General features: G+C 45.9%; 1 protein-coding gene across 4 annotated transcripts in view; it reads right to left on the bottom strand.

Moving 5' to 3' along the window:
• Window positions 1-22,421, bottom strand: part of srpk1b (SRSF protein kinase 1b) — a 52,422-nt gene that overhangs the window by 15,530 nt on the left and 14,471 nt on the right. Inside the window, exon 3 of one of the 4 annotated variants that reach the window (XM_055918045.1) lies at window positions 14,289-14,358. The exons of 2 other annotated variants lie outside the window; for them this stretch is intronic. In XM_055918045.1, coding sequence (XP_055774020.1) covers window positions 14,289-14,311 — 23 coding nt within the window. In that variant the 5' untranslated portion in view covers window positions 14,312-14,358. Of the gene's footprint in view, window positions 1-14,288; window positions 17,059-22,421 lie in introns of those variants that run through there. One more of the 4 variants, XM_055918041.1, reaches the window with a different exon arrangement.

Raw genomic sequence — 22,421 nt, 5'->3', positions numbered from 1 at the left:
TGGCGCTGGAGGAAATGGCTCCCGTCTTATCGGCTCTTAACCAATCATGCTTTTTTTATTTTTTTTTATTCACGTTGTTTGTAACTTGTCTTGTACACAATGTTGCTGCTGCCGTCTCTTATGACCAAAAATAACTTCCGGACATCAGAACTGTGATTATTCACCTCAAATTAGACGAAGAGTTTATCTTCAATGAGTCGAACGGGAGGGATATACTAGACACCCGACCAGACCCAGATCCCTGTCATTCGCTGGAGAAGCAAACTGAGATTTCGCTGAAAAATATCAGGGTGCCTTGTGAGGATCAGGCGATGAGTGGCGAATCTGCCTTTGCCTTCCGTCCTGCTAGCTAACGTTCAATAGCTGGAAAATAAATGGGACGAACTGAAAGCACGTATATCCTACCAACGAGACATTAAAAACTGTAATATCTTATGTTTCACCGAGTCGTGGCTGAACGACGACATTAAGAACATACAGCTGGTGGGTTATACACTCTATCGGCAGGACAGAACAGCAGCCTCTGGTAAGGGGCGGGGCGGGGGCCTATGCATTTATGTAAACAACAGCTGGTGCATGATATCTAAGGAAGTCGCTAGGTTTTGCTCCCCTGAGGTAGAGTATCTCAAGACCACACTACCTACCTAGAGAGTTTCTGTATTTTTCGTAGCTGTTTACATACCACCACAGACCGAGGCTGGCACTAAAACCGCACTCAATGAGCTGTATACCGCCATAAGACCTTTAAACAGGTCAACATTCACAGGGCCAGGCGGATTACCAGGACGTGTATTCAGAGCATACGCTGACCAACTGGCAAGTGTCTTCACTGACATTTTCAACCTCTCCCTGTCTGAGTCTAATACCAACATGTTTCAAGCAGACCACCATAGTCCCTGTGCCCAAGAACACTAAAGTAACCTGCCTAAATGACTACCGACCCGTAGCACTCACATCTATAGCCATGAAATGCTTTGAAAGGCTGGTCATGGCTCACATCAACACCATTATCCCAGAAATCCTAGACCCACTCCAATTTGCATATCACACCAACAGATCCACAGATGATGCAATCTCTATTACACTCCACACTGCCCTTTCACACCTGGACAAAAGGAACACTTATGTGAGAATGCTATTCATTGACTACAGCTCAGCGTTCAACACCACAGTGCCCTCAAAGCTCATCACTAAGCTAAGGACCCTGGGACTAAACACCTCCTTCTGCAAGGACCGAGCACGCCCCCATTCTCATCGACCGGGCTGTAGTGGAGCAGGTTGAGAGCTTCAAGTTCCTTGATGTCCACATCACCAACAAACTAACATGGGTCAAACACACCAAGACGGTCATGAAGAGGTCACAACAAAACCTATTCCCCCTCAGGAGACTGAAAAGATTTAGCATGGGTCCTCAGATCCTCAAAAGGTTCTACAGCTGCACCATCGAGAGCATCCAGACGTGTTGCATCACTGCCTTGTATGGCATTTGCTCAGCCTCCGACCGCAAGGCACTACAGAGGGTAGTGCGTACAACCCAGTACATCACTGGGGCCAAGCTTCCTGACATCCAGGACCTCTATACCAGGCGGTGTCAGAGGAAGGCCCTAGTGAAACACTCCAGCCACCCAAGTCATAGACTGTTCTCTCTGCTACCACATTGCAAGCGGTACCGGAGCACCAAGTCTAGGACCAAAAGGCTTATTAACAGCTTCTACCCCCAAGCCATAAGACTCCTGAACAGCTAATCAAATGGCTACCCAGACTACTTGCATTGCTACTTGCATTTTAACAACCTGTCCAAAGCCTAATAATCAGGTACATTTTACTGAAGCAATGGGTGGTTGAGTGTTTTATCTAAATCTGTGCAACCACTTATTGATGAAGGTAAATGCAGGCAGATATTATTTCTCTCTGTCTTTTAGGGTTGACTAAAGCCTAGGTGGTCACCTAGATTCACTTTAGCAGGCATATAATATATAACCTAATTAAAAGGCTATACGAATGAAGGCATTAACATTTTCGTTTTCGCCGTTCCCTTTTTGCGTAATTCGGGCATCTTGGCTGGCCCATCTCTTCCCCCTAACTCTAGTGCTTGAACGAGTACCCTATATATAGACAAACAGCAGCAATATAGTTTGAAACTTATTTCAAGCATTTTTAAAAAAAACTATGGCCTATTTGAGGAGAGAAGCATTGATCCATCCTATTGGCCTTTCCAAGGAGTTTTTCCTAGCCACCGTGCTTCTACACCTGCATTGCTTGCCATTTGGGGTTTTAGGCTGGGTTTCTGTACAGCACTGAGATATCAGCTGATGTACGAAGGGCTTTATAAATACATTTGATTTATTATTGCCGAATGGCTATAAAAATAGGCTACAGCGTTGGCAATGAACAGACAGGTTTGAATGACGAGAGTGACGTGTAACCTAGCTCTGCTGTGACGTGATCACATTGGCTAAACTGATACCGTACAAATGTAAAAACAGGCAGAGAGATCTGTGTTCATTAATTAATTCACACAACGAATACACAGACCTGTCATTCGCAGTGCGCAGCCTGTCAGTGGCAGCGTCCCAGATAACAATTTATATTGGTCAACAGCTTATTTTGCAAAAAAATTAAAATATCAAACCTGTTCCGAATAAATAATTAACAGATTGTGGCAGGACGATATTTCACAATTGGTGTAAAGGACTTCATAAACAAAGATGTGGCTTCTGTTTATTTATTCCTAATTATTTGGTTGAAAACAACAGACTTGGTGAGAAAGGGCCTTTTGTGGAACTAGGCATTTTACAAGATGAAATCATGACAGGAGCGTTTGATTCTTATTAAAAGAGAGAGAGTCCAGACTGGCTACTCTAGGAAACTTTCAGAATGGACATATAGGCCTATAGAGAGCATCAGAATGGACATATAGGCCTATAGAGAAAACCAGTGTTCACACAGCACCACCCCCTGTAAAAAGACCAGTCAATCAAAGCCACCAATGTATGTCAGACACAAGAGCAAATATTCTTTCCTTAAAACCTATTAAAAAACCTAGGCCTACCTTAGGCTTTCCCGAAAGTAGGCTACAAGATAATGAATTGACAAGGACAGTACGCAGGGAGACAGCTATGATATAGTATGAAGATGAAGCTGACAATCAAATAGAGACAAATACACGCAACATGTCCATAGCCTATTTATCAGCATAGATTAGTCTATACATTATTAACAGATTCCATATCATACCATGCCTGGAGGGATAGCATTGTCTATTTGACACAACATTAGCGTATTATAGGGCTCAGAGCCAGAACCTTGTCGACTGGTGTTGAATAATTAAATGAATAAAATCAGACACACCCAACCTGTTTTAAAAGACCGCTTTATTTATTTACAAGCAAGCAATGAACACGTGCATTGCATAAAAGAACGTCCACACATCAAAGACTGAAGTGCCATAGCCTATAGCACGTCCGCACCCCGCGCATCTAGCCAATTAGCTGCTAGCACTTCCACACCCCCACGCATCTAGCCAATTAGCTGCTAGCACTTCCACACCCCCACGCATCTTGCCAATTAGCTGCTAGCACTTCCACACCCCCACGCATCTTGCCAATTAGCTGCTAGCACTTCCACACCCCCACGCATCTTGCCAATTAGCTGCTAGCACTTCCACACCCCCACGCATCTAGCCAATTAGCTGCTGGAGCATCAAATGACAGTTGGAATGGGGAGACGTAGAATGCTTAATAGACAGACTTCAAAATTCGCAAAACAATTGGTTATAATCCTTAGAAAGCAATTGCGATATTAGGTCAAGTTTATCTAGATGGAAAATAAAGTTAATAAAAATAATTTAAAAAATGAATGTATGCCGATTTAAAACGGTTTTGATGACATGGCAGCACTCATCCATAACCGTCAGACAGACAGTTATTCAGTTACCGTCACAGACCTAGCATCTCATACACACTGTTGTTACCCAAACACAGACACACTGGTCTCACCCAAACACACTGCTCACATACTGGTCTCACCCAAACACACTGCTCACTCATACACACTGGTCTCACCCAAACACACTGCTCACTCACACATACTGGTCTCACCCAAACACACTGCTCACTCATACACTGGTCTCACCCAAACACACTGCTCACTCACACACACTGGTCTCACACAGAGGCGGGTGGCTTGTTGATGCTGATGCTTGTCCTCCAGCCTCATCATTACTATGAAATATTACATCTACCATATTATCCCTGAATAAGTAACCAACCATTCACACCACTTCAATTAAGAGGCTAAAAGACACACCAGTGAATTATTAAAACATTAACCCCACGTTTGTGGTAACAGCATAGCCCCAGTTCATTAAGTAGAAAACATGGAATCCATTTTATATACATTAGGCTACATTGGGGTTCATTTTTTATTTTTATTTTTACGTTATTTTACCAGGTAAGTTGACTGAGAACACGTTCTCATTTGCAGCAACGACCTGGGGAATAGTTACAGGGGAGAGGAGGGGGATGAATGAGCCAATTGTAAACTGGGGATTATTAGGTGACCATGATGGTTTGAGGGTCAGATTGGGAATTTAGCCAGGACACCGGGGTTAACAACCCTACTCTTACGATAAGTGCCATGGGATCTTTAATGACCTCAGAGAGTCAGGACACCCGTTTAACGTCCCATCCGAAAGACGGCACCCTACACAAACCAAGCCAGAGGGAGGGAGGGAGAGATGGGACCAGTCTAAACCAAGCCAGAGGGAGGGAGGGAGAGATGGGACCAGTCTAAACCAAGCCAGAGGGAGGGAGGCAGAGATGGGACCAGTCTAAACCAAGCCAGAGGGAGGGAGGGAGAGATGGGACCAGTCTAAACCAAGCCAGAGGGAGGAAGAGAGAGATGGGACCAGTCTAAACCAAGCCAGAGGGAGGAAGAGAGAGATGGGACCAGTCTAAACCAAGCCAGAGGGAGGAAGAGAGAGATGGGACCAGTCTAAACCAAGCCAGAGGGAGAGAGAGATGGGACCAGTCTAAACCAAGCCAGAGGGAGGAAGAGAGAGATGGGACCAGTCTAAACCAAGCCAGAGGGAGGGAGGGAGAGATGGGACCAGTCTAAACCAAGCCAGAGGGAGGGAGGGAGAGATGGGACCAGTCCAAACCAAGCCAGAGGGAGGGAGGGAGAGATGGGACCAGTCTAAACCAAGCCAGAGGGAGGGAGGGAGAGATGGGACCAGTCTAAACCAAGCCAGAGGGAGGGAGGGAGAGATGGAACCAGTCTAAACCAAGCCAGAGGGAGGGAGGGAGAGATGGAACCAGTCTAAACCAAGCCAGAGGGAGGGAGGGAGAGATGGAACCAGTATAAACCAAGCCAGAGGGGAGGGAGTGAGAGATGGGACCAGTCTAAACCAAGCCAGAGGGGAGGGAGGGAGAGATGGGACCAGTCTAAACCAAGCCAGAGGGAGGGAGGGAGAGATGGGACCAGTCTAAACCAAGCCAGAGGGAGGGAGGGAGAGATGGGACCAGTCTAAACCAAGCCAGAGGGAGGGAGGGAGAGATGGGACCAGTCTAAACCAAGCCAGAGGGAGGGAGGGAGAGATGGGACCAGTCTAAACCAAGCCAGAGGGAGGGAGGGAGAGATGGGACCAGTCTAAACCAAGCCAGAGGGAGGGAGGGAGAGATGGGACCAGTCTAAATCAAGCCAGAGGGAGGGAGAGATGGGACCAGTCTAAATCAAGCCAGAGGGAGTGAGGGAGAGATGGGACCAGTCTAAATCAAGCCAGAGGGAGGGAGGGAGAGATGGGACCAGTCTAAACCAAGCCAGAGGGAGGGAGGGAGAGATGGGACCAGTCTAAATCAAGCCAGAGGGAGGGAGAGATGGGACCAGTCTAAACCAAGCCAGAGGGAGGGAGAGATGGGACCAGTCTAAACCAAGCCAGAGGGAGGGAGGGAGAGATGGGACCAGTCTAAACCAAGCCAGAGGGAGGGAGGTAGAGATGGGACCAGTCTAAACCAAGCCAGAGGGAGGGAGGGAGAGATGGGACCAGTCTAAACCAAGCCAGAGGGAGGGAGGGAGAGATGGGACCAGTCTAAACCAAGCCAGAGGGAGGGAGGGAGAGATGGGACCAGTCTAAACCAAGCCAGAGGGAGTGAGGGAGAGATGGGACCAGTCTAAACCAAGCCAGAGGGAGTGAGGGAGAGATGGGACCAGTCTAAATCAAGCCAGAGGGAGTGAGGGAGAGATGGGACCAGTCTAAATCAAGCCAGAGGGAGGGAGGGAGAGATGGGACCAGTCTAAACCAAGCCAGAGGGAGGGAGGGAGAGATGGGACCAGTCTAAATCAAGCCAGAGGGAGGGAGAGATGGGACCAGTCTAAATCAAGCCAGAGGGAGTGAGGGAGAGATGGGACCAGTCTAAATCAAGCCAGAGGGAGGGAGGGAGAGATGGGACCAGTCTAAACCAAGCCAGAGGGAGAGAGGGAGAGATGGGACCAGTCTAAATCAAGCCAGAGGGAGGGAGAGATGGGACCAGTCTAAACCAAGCCAGAGGGAGGGAGAGATGGGACCAGTCTAAACCAATCCAGAGGGAGGGAGAGATGGGACCAGTCTAAACCAAGCCAGAGGGAGGGAGAGATGGAACCAGTCTAAACCAAGCCAGAGGGAGGGAGAGATGGGACCAGTCTAAACCAAGCCAGAGGGAGGGAGAGATGGGACCAGTCTAAACCAAGCCAGAGGGAGGGAGAGATGGGAGTGTCCCTCAGATAATGTGTGTGGTAATATTGCAGTACCAAAACATTATGATACTCACGATAAACATTTTAGAGCACCGTAATACCGTTTCATATGATACTACCAACTTCTTCAGCCCTACCGACCCAAAGAACCTGCTGGCGCCTGTTTATAAAGTCAGTGTTGTTTATAAATTCAGTTGAATTGAAACAACAGCCTCCAGTCTCTTGTATGTTCAGGTCCAATCATATCCACTTCACTCTCATGTACAGATCACGTGACAGCTGTAATCAGCCATCCTCACGCCTGCTTCTCTCCGTCCACTCTTCCCACGCGTCTATTTCGCCTTCATTTTATTTTGGGATCTATCATTTAGCAGTGATGGCGAGCAGGGACCCAGACCCAGATTAGTCTTTTGTTAGATTTGTACATTTGTTACATAAGAGCAGAGCGAAAAGCGAGCAATGTTGATACTTTGTATAATTTGTTATTATTAAGAGCACAGATCAGACAGAGTAGACTGTGCAAGTTCAAATCAAATCTTATTTCTATAACTGTCATGCTGCCTCACTGTCAAGAGTGAAAATGGAGCACAGGCATGCCTGCAGCTTTACAGCAAAGAAAACTGCTTGTTTCTAGTCTAAACAGTTATAGAAATATGACCCATGTTACCAGAGGTCTTGTTTCTAGTCTAAACAGTTATAGAAATATGACCCGTGTTACCAGAGGTCTTGTTTCTAGTCTAAACAGTTATAGAAATATGACCCGTGTTACCAGAGGTCTTGTTTCTAGTAACAGTTATAGAAATATGACCCGTGTTACCAGAGGTCTTGTTTCTAGTCTAAACAGTTATAGAAATATGACCCGTGTTACCAGAGGTCTTGTTTCTAGTCTAAACAGTTATAGAAATATGACCCGTGTTACCAGAGGTCTTGTTTCTAGTCTAAACAGTTATAGAAATATGACCCGTGTTACCAGAGGTCTTGTTTCTAGTCTAAACAGTTATAGAAATATGACCCGTGTTACCAGAGGTCTTGTTTCTAGTCTAAACAGTTATAGAAATATGACCCGTGTTACCAGAGGTCTTGTTTCTAGTCTAAACAGTTATAGAAATATGACCCGTGTTACCAGAGGTCTTGTTTCTAGTCTAAACAGTTATAGAAATATGACCCGTGTTACCAGAGGTCTTGTTTCTAGTCTAAACAGTTGTAGAAATATGACCCGTGTTACCAGAGGTCTTGTTTCTAGTCTAAACAGTTGTAGAAATATGACCCGTGTTACCAGAGGTCTTGTTTCTAGTCTAAACAGTTATAGAAATATGACCCGTGTTACCAGAGGTCTTGTTTCTAGTCTAAACAGTTGTAGAAATATGACCCGTGTTACCAGAGGGCTTGTTTCTAGTCTAAACAGTTATAGAAATATGACCCGTGTTACCAGAGGTCTTGTTTCTAGTCTAAACAGTTGTAGAAATATGACCCGTGTTACTAGAGGTCTTGTTTCTAGTCTAAACAGTTGTAGAAATATGACCCGTTTTACCAGAGGTCTTGTTTCTAGTCTAAACAGTTATAGAAATATGACCCGTGTTACCAGAGGTCTTGTTTCTAGTCTAAACAGTTATAGAAATATGACCCGTGTTACCAGAGGTCTTGTTTCTAGTCTAAACAGTTATAGAAATATGACCCGTGTTACCAGACACGCCTTTTTCTTTCCAGCGGGATTTGCCTTTTATATAATTTTACAAATCATGTCGCGTGCCGCTTTAAACTAGTCCCGGGTCGCAAATTATTGGTTTGATAACAAACAACGTAGTTCAGTCATGTTACCTAGCTAGCTAACAACTTGACAGTAGGTAGGCAAATTTGATTGGCACAGAAAGAAGAAAGGGTTTGCTACTCAGGATATGTGCTTAAAAAAAAGGTAGGATTCATATAGGCCTAATGGAAGACTAAACTACACAGAACTAAATATAAACGCAACATGCTACAATTTAAAAGATTTTACTGAGTTCATAAAAGGAAATCAGTCAACTGGAATTAATTATTTAAGCCCTAATCTATGGATTTCACATGACTGGGAATACAGATATGCATCTGTTGGTCAAAATATCGTAAAAAAAAAGAAAAAGTACGAGTGTGGAATCTGGTGTGTACGAGTCCGTATCTGGTATGACCACTATTTGCCTCATGCAGCACGATAGAGCTGATCAGGTTGTTTATTGTGGCATTTGGAATGTTGTCCCACTTCAATTGGTGTGCGAAGTTTGTGGATATTGGCGGGAACTGGAACACGCTGTCGTACACGGCGATCCAGAGCAACCCAAACATGCTCAATGGGTGACATGTCTGGAGGACCATTTGAGGACCAAAAGAAGCTGATACCGATAAAAAAAAGATATATAAAAAAAATGTTTTACTTTTTTTTATATTAATTTAAAAAATTAAAAAAATACATTTAAAAACATTTTTTTAAATAGACCTATTTTTTATATATATATAATTTGGAAAAATGGCAATTACAACACTGAATGAAGACTTATTTTAACTTAAAATAATACATAAATAAAAATCTATTTAGACTCAATTAAATAATGAAACATGTTAAATTTGGTTTAAATAACGCAAAAACACAGTGTTGGAGAAGAAAGTAAAAGTGCAATATGTGCCATGTAAAAAAGCTAACGTTTAAGTTCCTTGCTCAGAACATGAGAATATATGAAAGCTGGTGGTTCCTTTTAACATGAGTCTTCAATATTCCCAGGTAAGAAGTTTTAGGTTGTAGTTATTATAGGACTATTTCTCTCTATACATTTTGTATTTCATATACCTTTGACTATTGGATGTTCTTATAGGCACTATAGTATTGCCAGTCAAATCTCGGGAGTTGATAGACTTGAAGTCAAACAGTGCTGCTTCAAGCATTGCGAAGAGCTGCTGGCAAATGCAGGGAAGTGCTGTTTGAATGAATGCTTACGAGCGTGCTGCTGCCTACACCATTCAGTCAGATTGCTCTATCAAATATCAAATCATAGACTTAATTATGATATAATAAACACACAGAAATACGAGCCTTAGGTCATAAATATGGTCAAATCTGGAAACTGTAATTTAGAAAACAAAACGTTTATTCTTTCAGTGAAATACGAAACCGTTCCATATTTTATCTAACGGGTGGCAACCCTAAGTCTAATTATTGCTGTTACATTGTACAACCTTCAATGTTATGTCATTATGTAAAATATTGGCAAATTAATTACGGTCTTTGTTAGAAAGAAATAGTCTTCACACAGTTCGCAACGAGCCAGGCGGCTCAAACTGCTGCATATACCCTGACTCTGCTTGCACAGAACGCAAGAGAAGTGACACAATTTCCCTAGTTAAAATAAATTCATTTTAGCAGGCAATATTAACTAAATACGCAGATTTAAAAATATATACTTGTGTATTGATTTTTAGAAAAGCATTGATGTTTATGGTTAGGTACACATTGGTGCAACGACTGTGCTTTTTTCACGAATGCGTTTGTTAAATCCCCGTTTGGCGAAGTAGGCTGTGATTCGATGATAAATTAACAGGCACCACATCGATTATATGCAATGCAGGACAAGCTAGATAAACAAGTAATAACATCAACCATGTGTAGTTAACTAGTGATTATGTTAAGAGTGATTGTTTTTTATAAGATAAGTTTAATGCTAGCTAGAAACTTACCTTGGCTCCTTGCTGCGCTCGTATAACAGGTGGTCAGCCTGCCACGCAGTGCCCTCGTGGAGTGCAATGTAATCGGCCATAATCGGCGTTCAAAAATGCTGATTACCGATTGTTATGAAGACTTGAAATCGGCCCTAATTAATCTGCCATTCCGATTAATCGGTCGACCTCTAATAATGATCATGCTGTTAAATCAGCTTCTTGATATGTCACACCTGTCAGAAGGATGGATTATCTTGGCAAAGGACAAATGCTCACTAACAGCGATGTAAACAAATTTGTGCACAACATTTGAACGAAATAAGCTTTTTGTGCATATGGAACATTTCTGGGATCGTTGATTTCGGCTAATGAGACACGGGACCAACACTACATGTTGCATTTATATTTTTTGTTCAGTGTAGATCAAATCTATTTCTTTCTGGTGCTCCTTAAATTCTGTTTGGTGCCTAATGTTTTAGGGAGACAGTGTGTCTTAACTGAAGAGTAAAGAAGGTTTCATGCAGTATCTTCCCCCTACTGACACAATGACATGCAGATCAAAATGTTGGTATCGTGACAAGCCTAGTGTGTGTGTGTGTGTGTGTGTCAGGGTGGGGTTATGAATTATAAAAAATCCTGAACAGGTCTGACCAGGGGAAAAGACTTGAGGAAATGGAAAGACACCAGTTGTTACCACAGAGAAAAAAACAAGAGCAGGCACCCAACGTTAACAACAGTTACCTCAGACAGGCTCCCGTCGACCACTAGACTAAACAATACACTGAGGCCGGGATTCGTCTGCATTGCACGTTTTAAAAGAAAATGTTCCCGCGCTCGCAAAGGTGACATTCACCGTAAATGCGGCATATAACGGCCCAATCGGATATGACCTTTAAATGGCACATTGTCCAAATCCCCGATAGCACTGAATCCCAGCCAGAATCTAAACCAGGGATTTCAGATCCTCCTCTGTCACATAACTGTCAGGGTAGACGGATTCAACTTCAACAATGTTATGTGCTGCTGCCTGTGGCTAGGCAAGACACTCCCAAGAATGTCATGTAGACATTCCAATTACACACATGGGACCACAGCCCAAAGAACTAGAATTCTATTCCTATGCCACAGCCCCAAGTTCTATTCGGAACCCAACCCACAGACATTCTAACACCACACACAGGCATCATGCTTCAAAGACATGCCAAAGACATGCCAAAGACACAAAGACATGCCTATAGAATGTTTACTATCTTTTCTCCTTCTCCCATCAGAAGCTGTTCCACTGCCCACCAACCAATCAGCAACTAGCTAGGCCATACAGTCACAGCCTCTCCATCCTCAGAAGAACCCAACATCTGATCTGTGTGAGACCACTGTTATGTTCTCCTGTCAGCTATGATTGGCTAGCTGAGAGGGGCCAGGAGTTAAGTACAGCAGCACTATGTTGAGCTTCAGGGACAATTTCAAGGGATGTTTCTCAACTCATCTCCACTCGATTCCTTGCATGCCATCTCCTTGCGTCCTTCTTAACCGTATTGGAGGAGAAGTCCAAGGTCCCTTCCCTCGGACCTTCTCCAATAGCCTATGTTTTGAAAAAGGAGGGCGAAGTGAGAGGGTGCGAGAAAGAGCCACGGTCTTTGTCCACAAAAGCAGCAGTCTATAGTGCTGCCACAGGGATCCATCAGCATACACAACACTCGCTGGTGGCCATTTTTCCTCTACTGGCTCCAGGTCTAACACTGTAGGGGGAGGTGGTATTACAGATAATTCTATTGCTATTCTTCATCTTCACACCCACAGATTTCACATAGAGGAACACGGCTCCATCTGTCTAAACATCGCCATCACTTCTCTTTATGATTGAGAAAAGATAAGTGTGGAGTCGAGTAAATGTTTGAACAATAAGGAGGAGAGGGTGCATGTGTGTCGCCTGCGCGGGCCTGTCTGGGCGCCTGGTATTGACGAGGGTTAAATCAATGTGAGCCTTGGCTTTCAGAAATGTTCCAGCCCACCCACACACACACACACACACACACACACACACACACACACACACACACACACACACACACACACACACACCTTAGGTTGTACAGCAGCAGGAGGAACACTGCCAGCATTCTGTTTATCAGTCTCACACAACCCAGAAATAAAATCCAGAACATTCTGACGTAGTCACGCACACAGCAAACAGGTCCTGTCAATGACACGTCTCAGTATCCTGTCTAACCTTCAATGTTTGCTGCTGTGCTGTTGTCTATCCCCCTAACCCAAAGCTGTAGTCTGCTATTTTCCGTCCCACCTCCTCTACACTCTCTCCCTCCAACACGGTCGTTGTGGATGGGCCCCCCCCCCCAAAAAAACTGAATTAAAATAATGATTGTGCCGTTATACAACACATAGAAAAAACAAAATGATTTAAGATGTCTTCAGTGCATCAATGGAATAGCCAATACCATGATGGCAAACACAAAAATACATTTGAGAGTGCGCTGAACCTGGTGCTAGATGGGGTACACAGCTGGAGGTTGAACGTTTGAAGGGACAGACGGCTGGAGGTTGAACGTTTGAAGGGGAAGACGGCTGGAGGTTGAACGTTTGAAGGGGAAGACAGCTGGAGGTTGAAGGTTCGAAGGGGAAGACGGCTGGAGGTTGAACGTTTGAAGGGGTAGGGGACTATAAAAAGTTTGGGAACCACTGGTTTAGCCTGTACTTCAACATTCTAGTAAATCACCTCTGCGTTTGGACTGTATTATGCATTCTGGATGGACTCCAAACGTTGTATCAATGAGTCTGGGAGAGAACGTACAGGCCTCGGTGATGCCGTTGGATCATTGATTGTGCAGGGCAGCTTACCGTTAGCCTACAATTATAGTGAATTTGAATAGCCTAGTAAGTAATATATATATATATATATATATATATATATATATATATATATATATATATATATATATATATATATATTTTTTTTTTCATAATTAAATAGGTTGACGCATTATCTTTAGCTACAGAATCTCACCGCAGTGCGTTTGTATCTCTCCTTCATTCCATTCGAGTGTGCAGAGAGAGGACCTGTCAACAGTTTAATGAAATATGTTTTGTTGTGAAAACATGTTACTGTTGAATGTTGGCATGACAATAACCGGGAGACAAAATGTCATAATTGCCCAAGCCGCACTCCAATCCTCACACCTGTCGGAGTGGAGGATAAAACAGAACCTGGTTCCTTCCAACCACACAGACCTGAACACCTGCCTCTGTTGATGCTTACCCAACATGACACTACGCAAGAATCAGAAAGGAGAGAGCGAGCCAGACACTCCAACAAATGTCATTGCCATTTCCCATCTCCATTGATGAGCAACCGTCACACGTTTTTGCATTTTTCCCCCCAACACACACACCTCCTTCCTTTACTGTCCCGTTTCTGTCTAACCTTGACCAGATTCAAACATCAGAGCCAGAGCAACAGACCTCCCCTGAGCACCATTACATACCCAGTTAGGCAAGAGCAGTGATTCCCCACTCCAGTCCTCCAGTATCCCCAACGGTACACATCTTTATTGTAGCCCCGGACAAACACGCCTCATTCAACTGATCATGGCTGTGATGATTAATTGACAAGTTGAATCAGTTGTGCTTGACGGGGACGGGGGGGGGGGGGTACTTGAGGACTGGAAATGGAAAACAGACCGTGTTGGCAGACAGACTCTCCCTAAATCCCTGAACTGTCTCTCCTGCGTCCTCAAACCTGAGGACCACCGGAGAGGACAGAGTCCAGCTGTTACAGCTCACACACACTCACCGCAGGGGTACTTCAAGGACATGCAAGTGCAGAGACCCCCGACAGACTCTCCCTCTCCGCTTACCTGCAGGATGCTCGGACGCCCATGGAGGGAGGTGGAGAGGAGGGACGCAGGTGGGGGCCAGAGACCCTCTCTCCATGCACCAAAAGAGGACAGGAGAGGGGAATGAGATGGAGAGAAAGAGGGGGTGAGTGTGAGGAGGAAGAAGAGAGCAGACGGTAGTTGTTCGGGGGGAAAAAGAGGGGAGAAGTACAGGGAAAGAAAGAGAAAGAAGAGCACAGCAATGGGAAAGGAAGAGAAGGGAGCAATGCAGAGAGAAGGATGAGAGAGGAGAAATCTGTGAGCATCAGTGTCACAACAGGCTCAGGCAAAGTAGAGCTTGACGCTGCTTCTCTCTCTCCCTCCCGCTCATTCACGCTCTCCCTCTCTGACAAGAAATCTCCTTGGCTGTAGTCAGTGCCTGGCCCCACCCCCTATCCTCTCTGCTTAGCTCTGATTGGTTGACTCAGCCTCGCACTGCATTGCAGGTGAAGAACGCTCTCGCTTCCTCCTCCTCAGACCAAAACATCCACCGCTCTCATTCCACCCAGTCCCTCTTCTATTTTCCCTCTCTGCTTCTTTCAACATATTCTCACCATCTGTACCATCTCGGTCTCTATTCAAATCCCTCTGCCATTTCCTCTTTCGCTCTGTGTACACTCCTCTCTGTTTGGCTTTATCTGACTGCTTCTATATTCTCTTGTCGTACTGTGAGTGAATTCATATATTACTCAGTAGAGATGTGACGAATGGAACCATTTTCTTAACGCTTAAAAATGTGTTATCCGATAAGAACAATTTATTAGTATTCCACGTGAATTCACAATGCAGAATATGGTCCTATTGTGTAATGTCCACTAGGGGGCAATGAAGTTCTATCTACAGCAGTCAAGGGCTGAATCTAAAACCCAACACTTTGCCCCTAAAGGCGTTCGCATGCTTCCCAGCTGAAACAGTTTGGTAGAGTTTCTGCATATATTATGACATTGTGACGTTTTTCCTCATTTTGAACTTCGGTGAAGGATTTAAATTGGCTGTTCGGGAATACATTTTCTGGAGCCGAAGCCTACGCCCCTTTGTCGGCGATTGGTCAACAGTAGGGATTCCTCAAAGTATTGTCATTCAACAAGAGACGCCTCGTTTTTGTTGACATCTTTTCATAGAAAAATATTGCACCAAACAGTAAAATTGCACGATTAAGAACTCTTTGGCCAAAATATCAAAATTAATGAGCTTTCTTGAGATATCTTAGATTAATTCTGACTGTTCTGAGGAAGTGTATACTGGCTACGGTATATTGGCCAACCGTAGTATTGCCGATTTCCCCCCCAATGTTTTTAAGCAATGTCTTTTAAGGGAGTATGGGAGCACAGTAGTTTGGTTCTGTTAGGAAAATCAGGCACCGGATATTTGACCTGCAGCATTTTAAATTTACCGGCATTTGAGAAATGTATCAGACCCATATGCATTGGGTGCTTAACCTGATCAGGGAGTCCACCCACAGTGCTCAGAATGACAGAAATCATATTTATATTATGGTAATTAATTAACAGAACATGCAAGTCGAGGATACAATGATGTGCGCTCCTTCTTAACAAATTCTGATAGCCAACATTTGAAGATGTTAGAATGACTGTCCACATGTACTTTTCCTCAGTCAACAAGATGAGTAACTTACAGCAAAATCCCTAGCCTGTCAATCTACTACACACCATAGTGGAAAAGTTTCCCTATTCGATTGCCTATTCCAAACAGACCCTGGTACAGTTGTCGGACGATAGATCCCAAAGTCATTCAACCAGTAGGCCTAGCTGGACGACATTCTTTAAAAAGCATCGAGTCTAATGCCACAGATCAGACTGCTAAAACTATTATTTCTTAACATTATAAGTAGGGATGCACAATATATCGGTGAACATATCGGAATAGGCCGATATTAGCTAAAAATGCCAACATCGGTACCGGCCGATGTCTAGTTTAACGCCCCGATGTGCAAAACCGATGTAAAAGCTGACGTGCATACCTATATAACATAGGTACATGACGTAGTGACGCCACGTAAAATTTTGCGCTAAACGTGCAGCACAGCATTCCTAAACTAGCCCACAATGTCTGCTGTGTGGATTGAGCAGTCATTTGAAAGAGTAACACAATTTCAGCGAGACAACTCAAAGGCAAAACCCATTAAAGGCAAGATAATTCACTGCCCTTGACAATAAACCGTTCTCTGTCGTGGGTGATGTTGGCTTTCGCCGACTGGTCGAGCACCGGTACAGACTACCAAGTGTGCTATTATTCAGATGTTGCCCTACCGGAGTTACACAGTAATAGTGTCACTGCTATTAGCTTCACGACATACATACTATGGAACGCCGTTTGGGTCTTTTGTGTCAAAAAAGATACAGCAGCACTGTCAAAGCTGTACAAAAAAATTGCAAACAAGCAAAAACCGGCCACGAACGATGTGTTTACAATACCGCGTTGGTAATAAAGCATAATTTGTTTAACTGCAACTTCTGGGGTAGCTAGCTTTAGCTTGGTACCTAGCTAGCACCAATACAACTAGCCTGAAAACAATGACCAGTCGTACCTGCAGTCATTTACGTTATTCTTAGCAATGATTTAGGAATCCTTGTGAGTAAGTATTAGCTATTTGTTGTTCGCCTATTGAAGTTGAACTTCAGTTCATGAAAATAAATAGCTAGTCAGCAACATAACCCTGTTGCCCAAAGCTAACGTTATAAGCAGCCAGCTAGCTTCATCTGGTTTGTGAGGCTTGACCGCACCGGGTTATGTGTTGTGAAGCTAGCCACAATAAGGATTAGGCAGTAGTGGAATTTGCAGTTTGCCTTCAAAATAAAAGTATGGCATAATTCTAATATCTGTATTCATTTGCATTACTGTCAATTACATACTTTTATTTTGAAGGCCAAACCACAAATTCCAGTATGTCATTGACAGTAATGCAAATGAATACAAATAGTAGAATTAAGCCATACTTTTATTTTGAAGGCTAACCGCAATGTCCACTATTGTGGCGAATCCTTATTTTGGCTAGATTCACATAGATGGGTCCGACCATTAATTAAATAATAACTGTCTAATAAATTAGGGTTATTTTAGATGACACCTAGCTATATAGTTAGCTAGCTAACTATAGCTACTGAAACGGATGTGTTGTTTGAGGGCCCTCGTAGTGTGGTGTCAGGAAAATAACCTCACACTCAACAAAACAAAGGAGATGATCGTGGACTTCAGGAAACAGCAGAGGGAGCACCCCCCTATCCACAGCGACGGGACAGTAGTGGAGAAGGTGGAAAGTTCCTTGGTGTACACATCATGGACAAACTGAAATGGCCCACCCACACAGACACCATGGTGAAGAAGGCGCAACAGTGCCTCTTCAACCTCACGAGGCTTAAGAAATTTGGCTTGTCACCAAAAACACTCAAACTTTTACAGATGCACAATCGAGAGCATCCTGTTGGGCTGTATCCCCGCCTGGTACAGCAACTGCTCCGCCCACAACCGTAAGGCTCTCCAGAGGGTAGTGAGGTCTGCACAATGCATCACCGGGGGAAAACTACCTGCCCTCCAGGACACCTACACCACTCGATGTCACAGGAAGGACAAAAAGATCATCAAGGACAACAACCACCCGAGCCACTGCCTGTTCACCCCGCTATCATCCAGAAGGCGATGTCAGTACAGGTGCATCAAAGCTGGGACCGAGAGACTGAAAAACAGCTTCTATCTCAAGGCCATCAGACTGTTAAACAGCCATCACTAACATTGAGCGGCTGCTGCCAACATACTGACTCAAATCTCTAGCCACTTTAAAAAATAAAAAATTAGATGCAATGTATCCCTAGTCACTTTAAACAATGCCACTTTATATAATGTTTCAATACCCATCTCATATATGTATACTGTACTCTATACCATCTACTGCATCTTGCCTATGTCGTTGGGCCATCGCTCACCCATATATTTATATGTACATATTCTTATTCTTTCCTTTACACTTATGTGTAAAAGGTAGTAGTGAAATTGTTAAATTACTTGTTAGATATTACTGCATGGTAAGAACTAGAAGCACAAGCATTTCGCTACACTCGCATTTACATCTGCTAACCATGTGTATGAGACCAATAAAATTTGATTTACGCACAGGGCAGTAGGCCGCGCACAGGGCAGTAGGCTGCGCGCAAGGCAGTAGGCCGCGCACAAGGCAGTAGGCCGCGCACAAGGCAGTAGGCCGCGCACAAGGCAGTAGGCCGCGCACAAGGCAGTAGGCTGCGCACAAATGTTCGTTCCATAATGCAATTAGCTGGAAAACAGTTGTCAAAAGCTCACTGGTTTCATGTGACAGATGAAGATATCCATTAGAACTGGTTTCATGTGACAGATGAAGATATCCATTAGAACTGGTTTCATGTGACAGATGAAGATATCCATTAGAACTGGTTTCATGTGACAGATGAAGATATCCATTAGAACTGGTTTCATGTGACAGATGAAGATATCCATTAGAACTGGTTTCATGTGACAGATGAAGATATCCATTAGAACTGGTTTCATGTGACAGATGAAGATATCCATTAGAACTGGTTTCATGTGACAGATGAAGATATCCATTAGAACTGGTTTCATGTGACAGATGAAGATATCCATTAGAACTGGTTTCATGTGACAGATGAAGATATCCATTAGAACTGCAGAAAGAGGGGAGATCTAATATGCAACAACTAGGGTTGCTAATACAGTGCATTTGAAAAGTAACAGACCCCTTGACCTTTTCCACATCTGAAACGATGCGTGGCCATCCTATTTCTAATGTTGATCACAGAAAAGAATGCAGCTACATTTCCTAACGTTTTGCTTGAACTTAATCTTGCATTTTACTAGAGAAATGTAGGCTACACCAAGAAAAGTATCTCCACATCAATCACAGTACTGTCTGCTGATAGAATGGCTGTTGGGGAATTCTCATCCAAGTGGAGAAGTGCAACTGAAGCACAAGATGTGTCTGATACCGAGCAGAAATTACAAAAAGCATTTTAGATCTACGTTTACAAAACGCAGCAAAATATATATATATATTTTTTTTCTTTTTAGGTTAAAGAAAGCAGAATTCTGCGTTAACGCGACCCCTGACTCAAAACGTATTTAGAAATGGATTATTCAGAAACATCAAATTATGTAAAATACTGCCATACATGTAAAAACAGAGAAAAATATCAGGATATATTTTGTCTATAGCGGCATTGCGCCCAGCCCTACTTGACAGAATCACTCTTCAGTCATAGACTAAAACATCCAATTAACACTCATTAAGAGCAGTCCCACTTTAGGCCACTCCATCAGGGCTGTGTCAACAACTAGGCCCAATCAGCCATTAAATCAGGTATTCATTTCTTCCATTAGTGGCAAAATAGATATCATGTAGTCATGTCCCAAATGGCACCCTATATAGTGCACTACTTTTAGTAGTGCACTATATAGTATATAGTAGTAGTGCACTATATAGAGGGTCATTTGGGATGCACACATACATATAGAATGTTGTGGCTGTATTATTCCCTCCAGACTGTGGTTAAAAGTGATTGTGAAATGTCAAGTGTACACCCCCACCACCTCCCCGCCAGAGAAATCAACGCCTCAACAGCTGAACTCAATGCTGAACAGCAGAGAGACAAACAGCAGAGAGACAAACAGCAGAGAGACAAAAACAGCAGAGAGACAAAAACAGCAGAGAGACAAACAGCAGAGAGACAAAAACAGCAGAGAGACAAAAACAGCAGAGAGACAAAAACAGCAGAGAGACAAACAGCAGAGAGACAAAAACAGCAGAGAGACAAAAACAGCAGAGAGACAAAAACAGCAGAGAGACAAAAACAGCAGAGACAAAAACAGCAGAGAGACAAAAACAGCAGAGAGACAAAAACAGCAGAGAGACAAAAACAGCAGAGAGACAAAAACAGCAGAGAGACAAAAACAGCAGAGAGACAAACAGCAGAGAGACAAACAGCAGAGAGACAAAAACAGCAGAGAGACAAAAACAGCAGAGTAATAGCTGGAGGTGTTAGAGCTAAGCTAGCTATACCAGCTTTTCAAACCAGTGGATATATGCTAACATTAAAAGCTGGTATTCTACCAAAGTCTTGCTATGTCGATGCAGCACAGAGAAACAGCAACGCGGGAAAAAGCAGAGCAGGGCAATAGCTGGAGCTGGATGTGTTGGCTCCATTACCTGGCTGCCATTCCAAGTTAAACCACCTGAGATATGCTAACATTTCACATAAAACAACTTGTCAGGTCAACAAACATGAAAACTAGATCTCCCTGTGCAGCCTGAGCCTGGAGAAGACCTGCAACACCTCAGCAGAAATGCTAAATGTTCTGAGGATTCTGACTGAATGAGCTTAACTTCTGGCAGAGAAAACACAAAAATGTGACTCACCAGCTAGACCAAGAGGAGGCCTATCAGTCAGTCAGTGAGACAGCTAGCCAGTCAGTCAGTCAGCGAGCGAGCCCGCCGGCGAGACAGCCGGCCAGACAGCGAGACAGCCGGCCAGCCGGCCCGCGAGACAGCCGGCCAGCCGGCCCGCGAGACAGCCGGCCAGCCGGCCCGCGAGACAGCCGGCCAGCCGGCCCGCGAGACAGCCGGCCAGCCGGCCCGCGAGACAGCCGGCCAGCCGGCCCGCGAGACAGCCGGCCAGCCGGCCCGCGAGACAGCCGGCCAGCCGGCCCGCGAGACAGCCGGCCAGCCGGCCCGCGAGACAGCCGGCCAGCCGGCCCGCGAGACAGCCGGCCAGCCGGCCCGCGAGACAGCCGGCCAGCCGGCCCGCGAGACAGCCGGCCAGCCGGCCCGCGAGACAGCCGGCCAGCCGGCCCGCGAGACAGCCGGCCAGCCGGCCCGCGAGACAGCCGGCCAGCCGGCCCGCGAGACAGCCGGCCAGCCGGCCCGCGAGACAGCCGGCCAGCCGGCCCGCGAGACAGCCGGCCAGCCGGCCCGCGAGACAGCCGGCCAGCCGGCCCGCGAGACAGCCGGCCAGCCGGCCCGCGAGACAGCCGGCCAGCCGGCCCGCGAGACAGCCGGCCAGCCGGCCCGCGAGACAGCCGGCCAGCCGGCCCGCGAGACAGCCGGCCAGCCGGCCCGCGAGACAGCCGGCCAGCCGGCCCGCGAGACAGCCGGCCAGCCGGCCCGCGAGACAGCCGGCCAGCCGGCCCGCGAGACAGCCGGCCAGCCGGCCCGCGAGACAGCCGGCCAGCCGGCCCGCGAGACAGCCGGCCAGCCGGCCCGCGAGACAGCCGGCCAGCCGGCCCGCGAGACAGCCGGCCAGCCGGCCCGCGAGACAGCCGGCCAGTCGGCCCGCGAGACAGCCGGCCAGTCGGCCCGCGAGACAGTCGGCCAGTCGGCCCGCGAGACAGTCGGCCAGTCGGCCCGCGAGACAGTCGGCCAGTCGGCCCGCGAGACAGTCAGCCAGTCGGCCCGCGAGACAGTCGGCCAGTCGGCCCGCGAGACAGTCAGCCAGTCGGCCCGCAAGACAGTCAGCCAGTCAGCCCGCAAGACAGTCAGCCAGTCAGCCCGCAAGACAGTCAGCCAGTCAGCCCGCAAGACAGTCAGCCAGTCAGCCCGCAAGACAGTCAGCCAGTCAGCCCGCAAGACAGTCAGCCAGTCAGCCCGCAAGACAGTCAGCCAGTCAGCCCGCAAGACAGTCAGCCAGTCAGCCCGCAAGACAGTCAGCCAGTCAGCCCGCAAGACAGTCAGCCAGTCAGCCCGCAAGACAGTCAGCCAGTCAGCCCGCAAGACAGTCAGCCAGTCAGCCCGCAAGACAGTCAGCCAGTCAGCCCGCAAGACAGTCAGCCAGTCAGCCCGCAAGACAGTCAGCCAGTCAGCCCGCAAGACAGTCAGCCAGTCAGCCCGCAAGACAGTCAGCCAGTCAGCCTGCAAGACAGTCAGCCAGTCAGCCTGCAAGACAGTCAGCCAGTCAGCCTGCAAGACAGTCAGCCAGTCAGCCAGTCAGCCTGCAAGACAGTCAGCCAGTCAGCCTGCAAGACAGTCAGCCAGTCAGACAACAGTAGTTCTGTAGCCTTCTATCTGCACACACAGTCTGCAGTGCTCCTTCCTCACCCCACCCCCCTTTCTCCTCA

Source organism: Salvelinus fontinalis, chromosome 3 (assembly GCF_029448725.1).
Source record: "Salvelinus fontinalis isolate EN_2023a chromosome 3, ASM2944872v1, whole genome shotgun sequence".
Lineage (NCBI taxonomy): Eukaryota > Metazoa > Chordata > Actinopteri > Salmoniformes > Salmonidae > Salvelinus > Salvelinus fontinalis.
The sequence above is the reverse complement of the archived record's forward strand: the minus strand, read 5'-3'. Positions and strand labels throughout refer to the sequence as shown.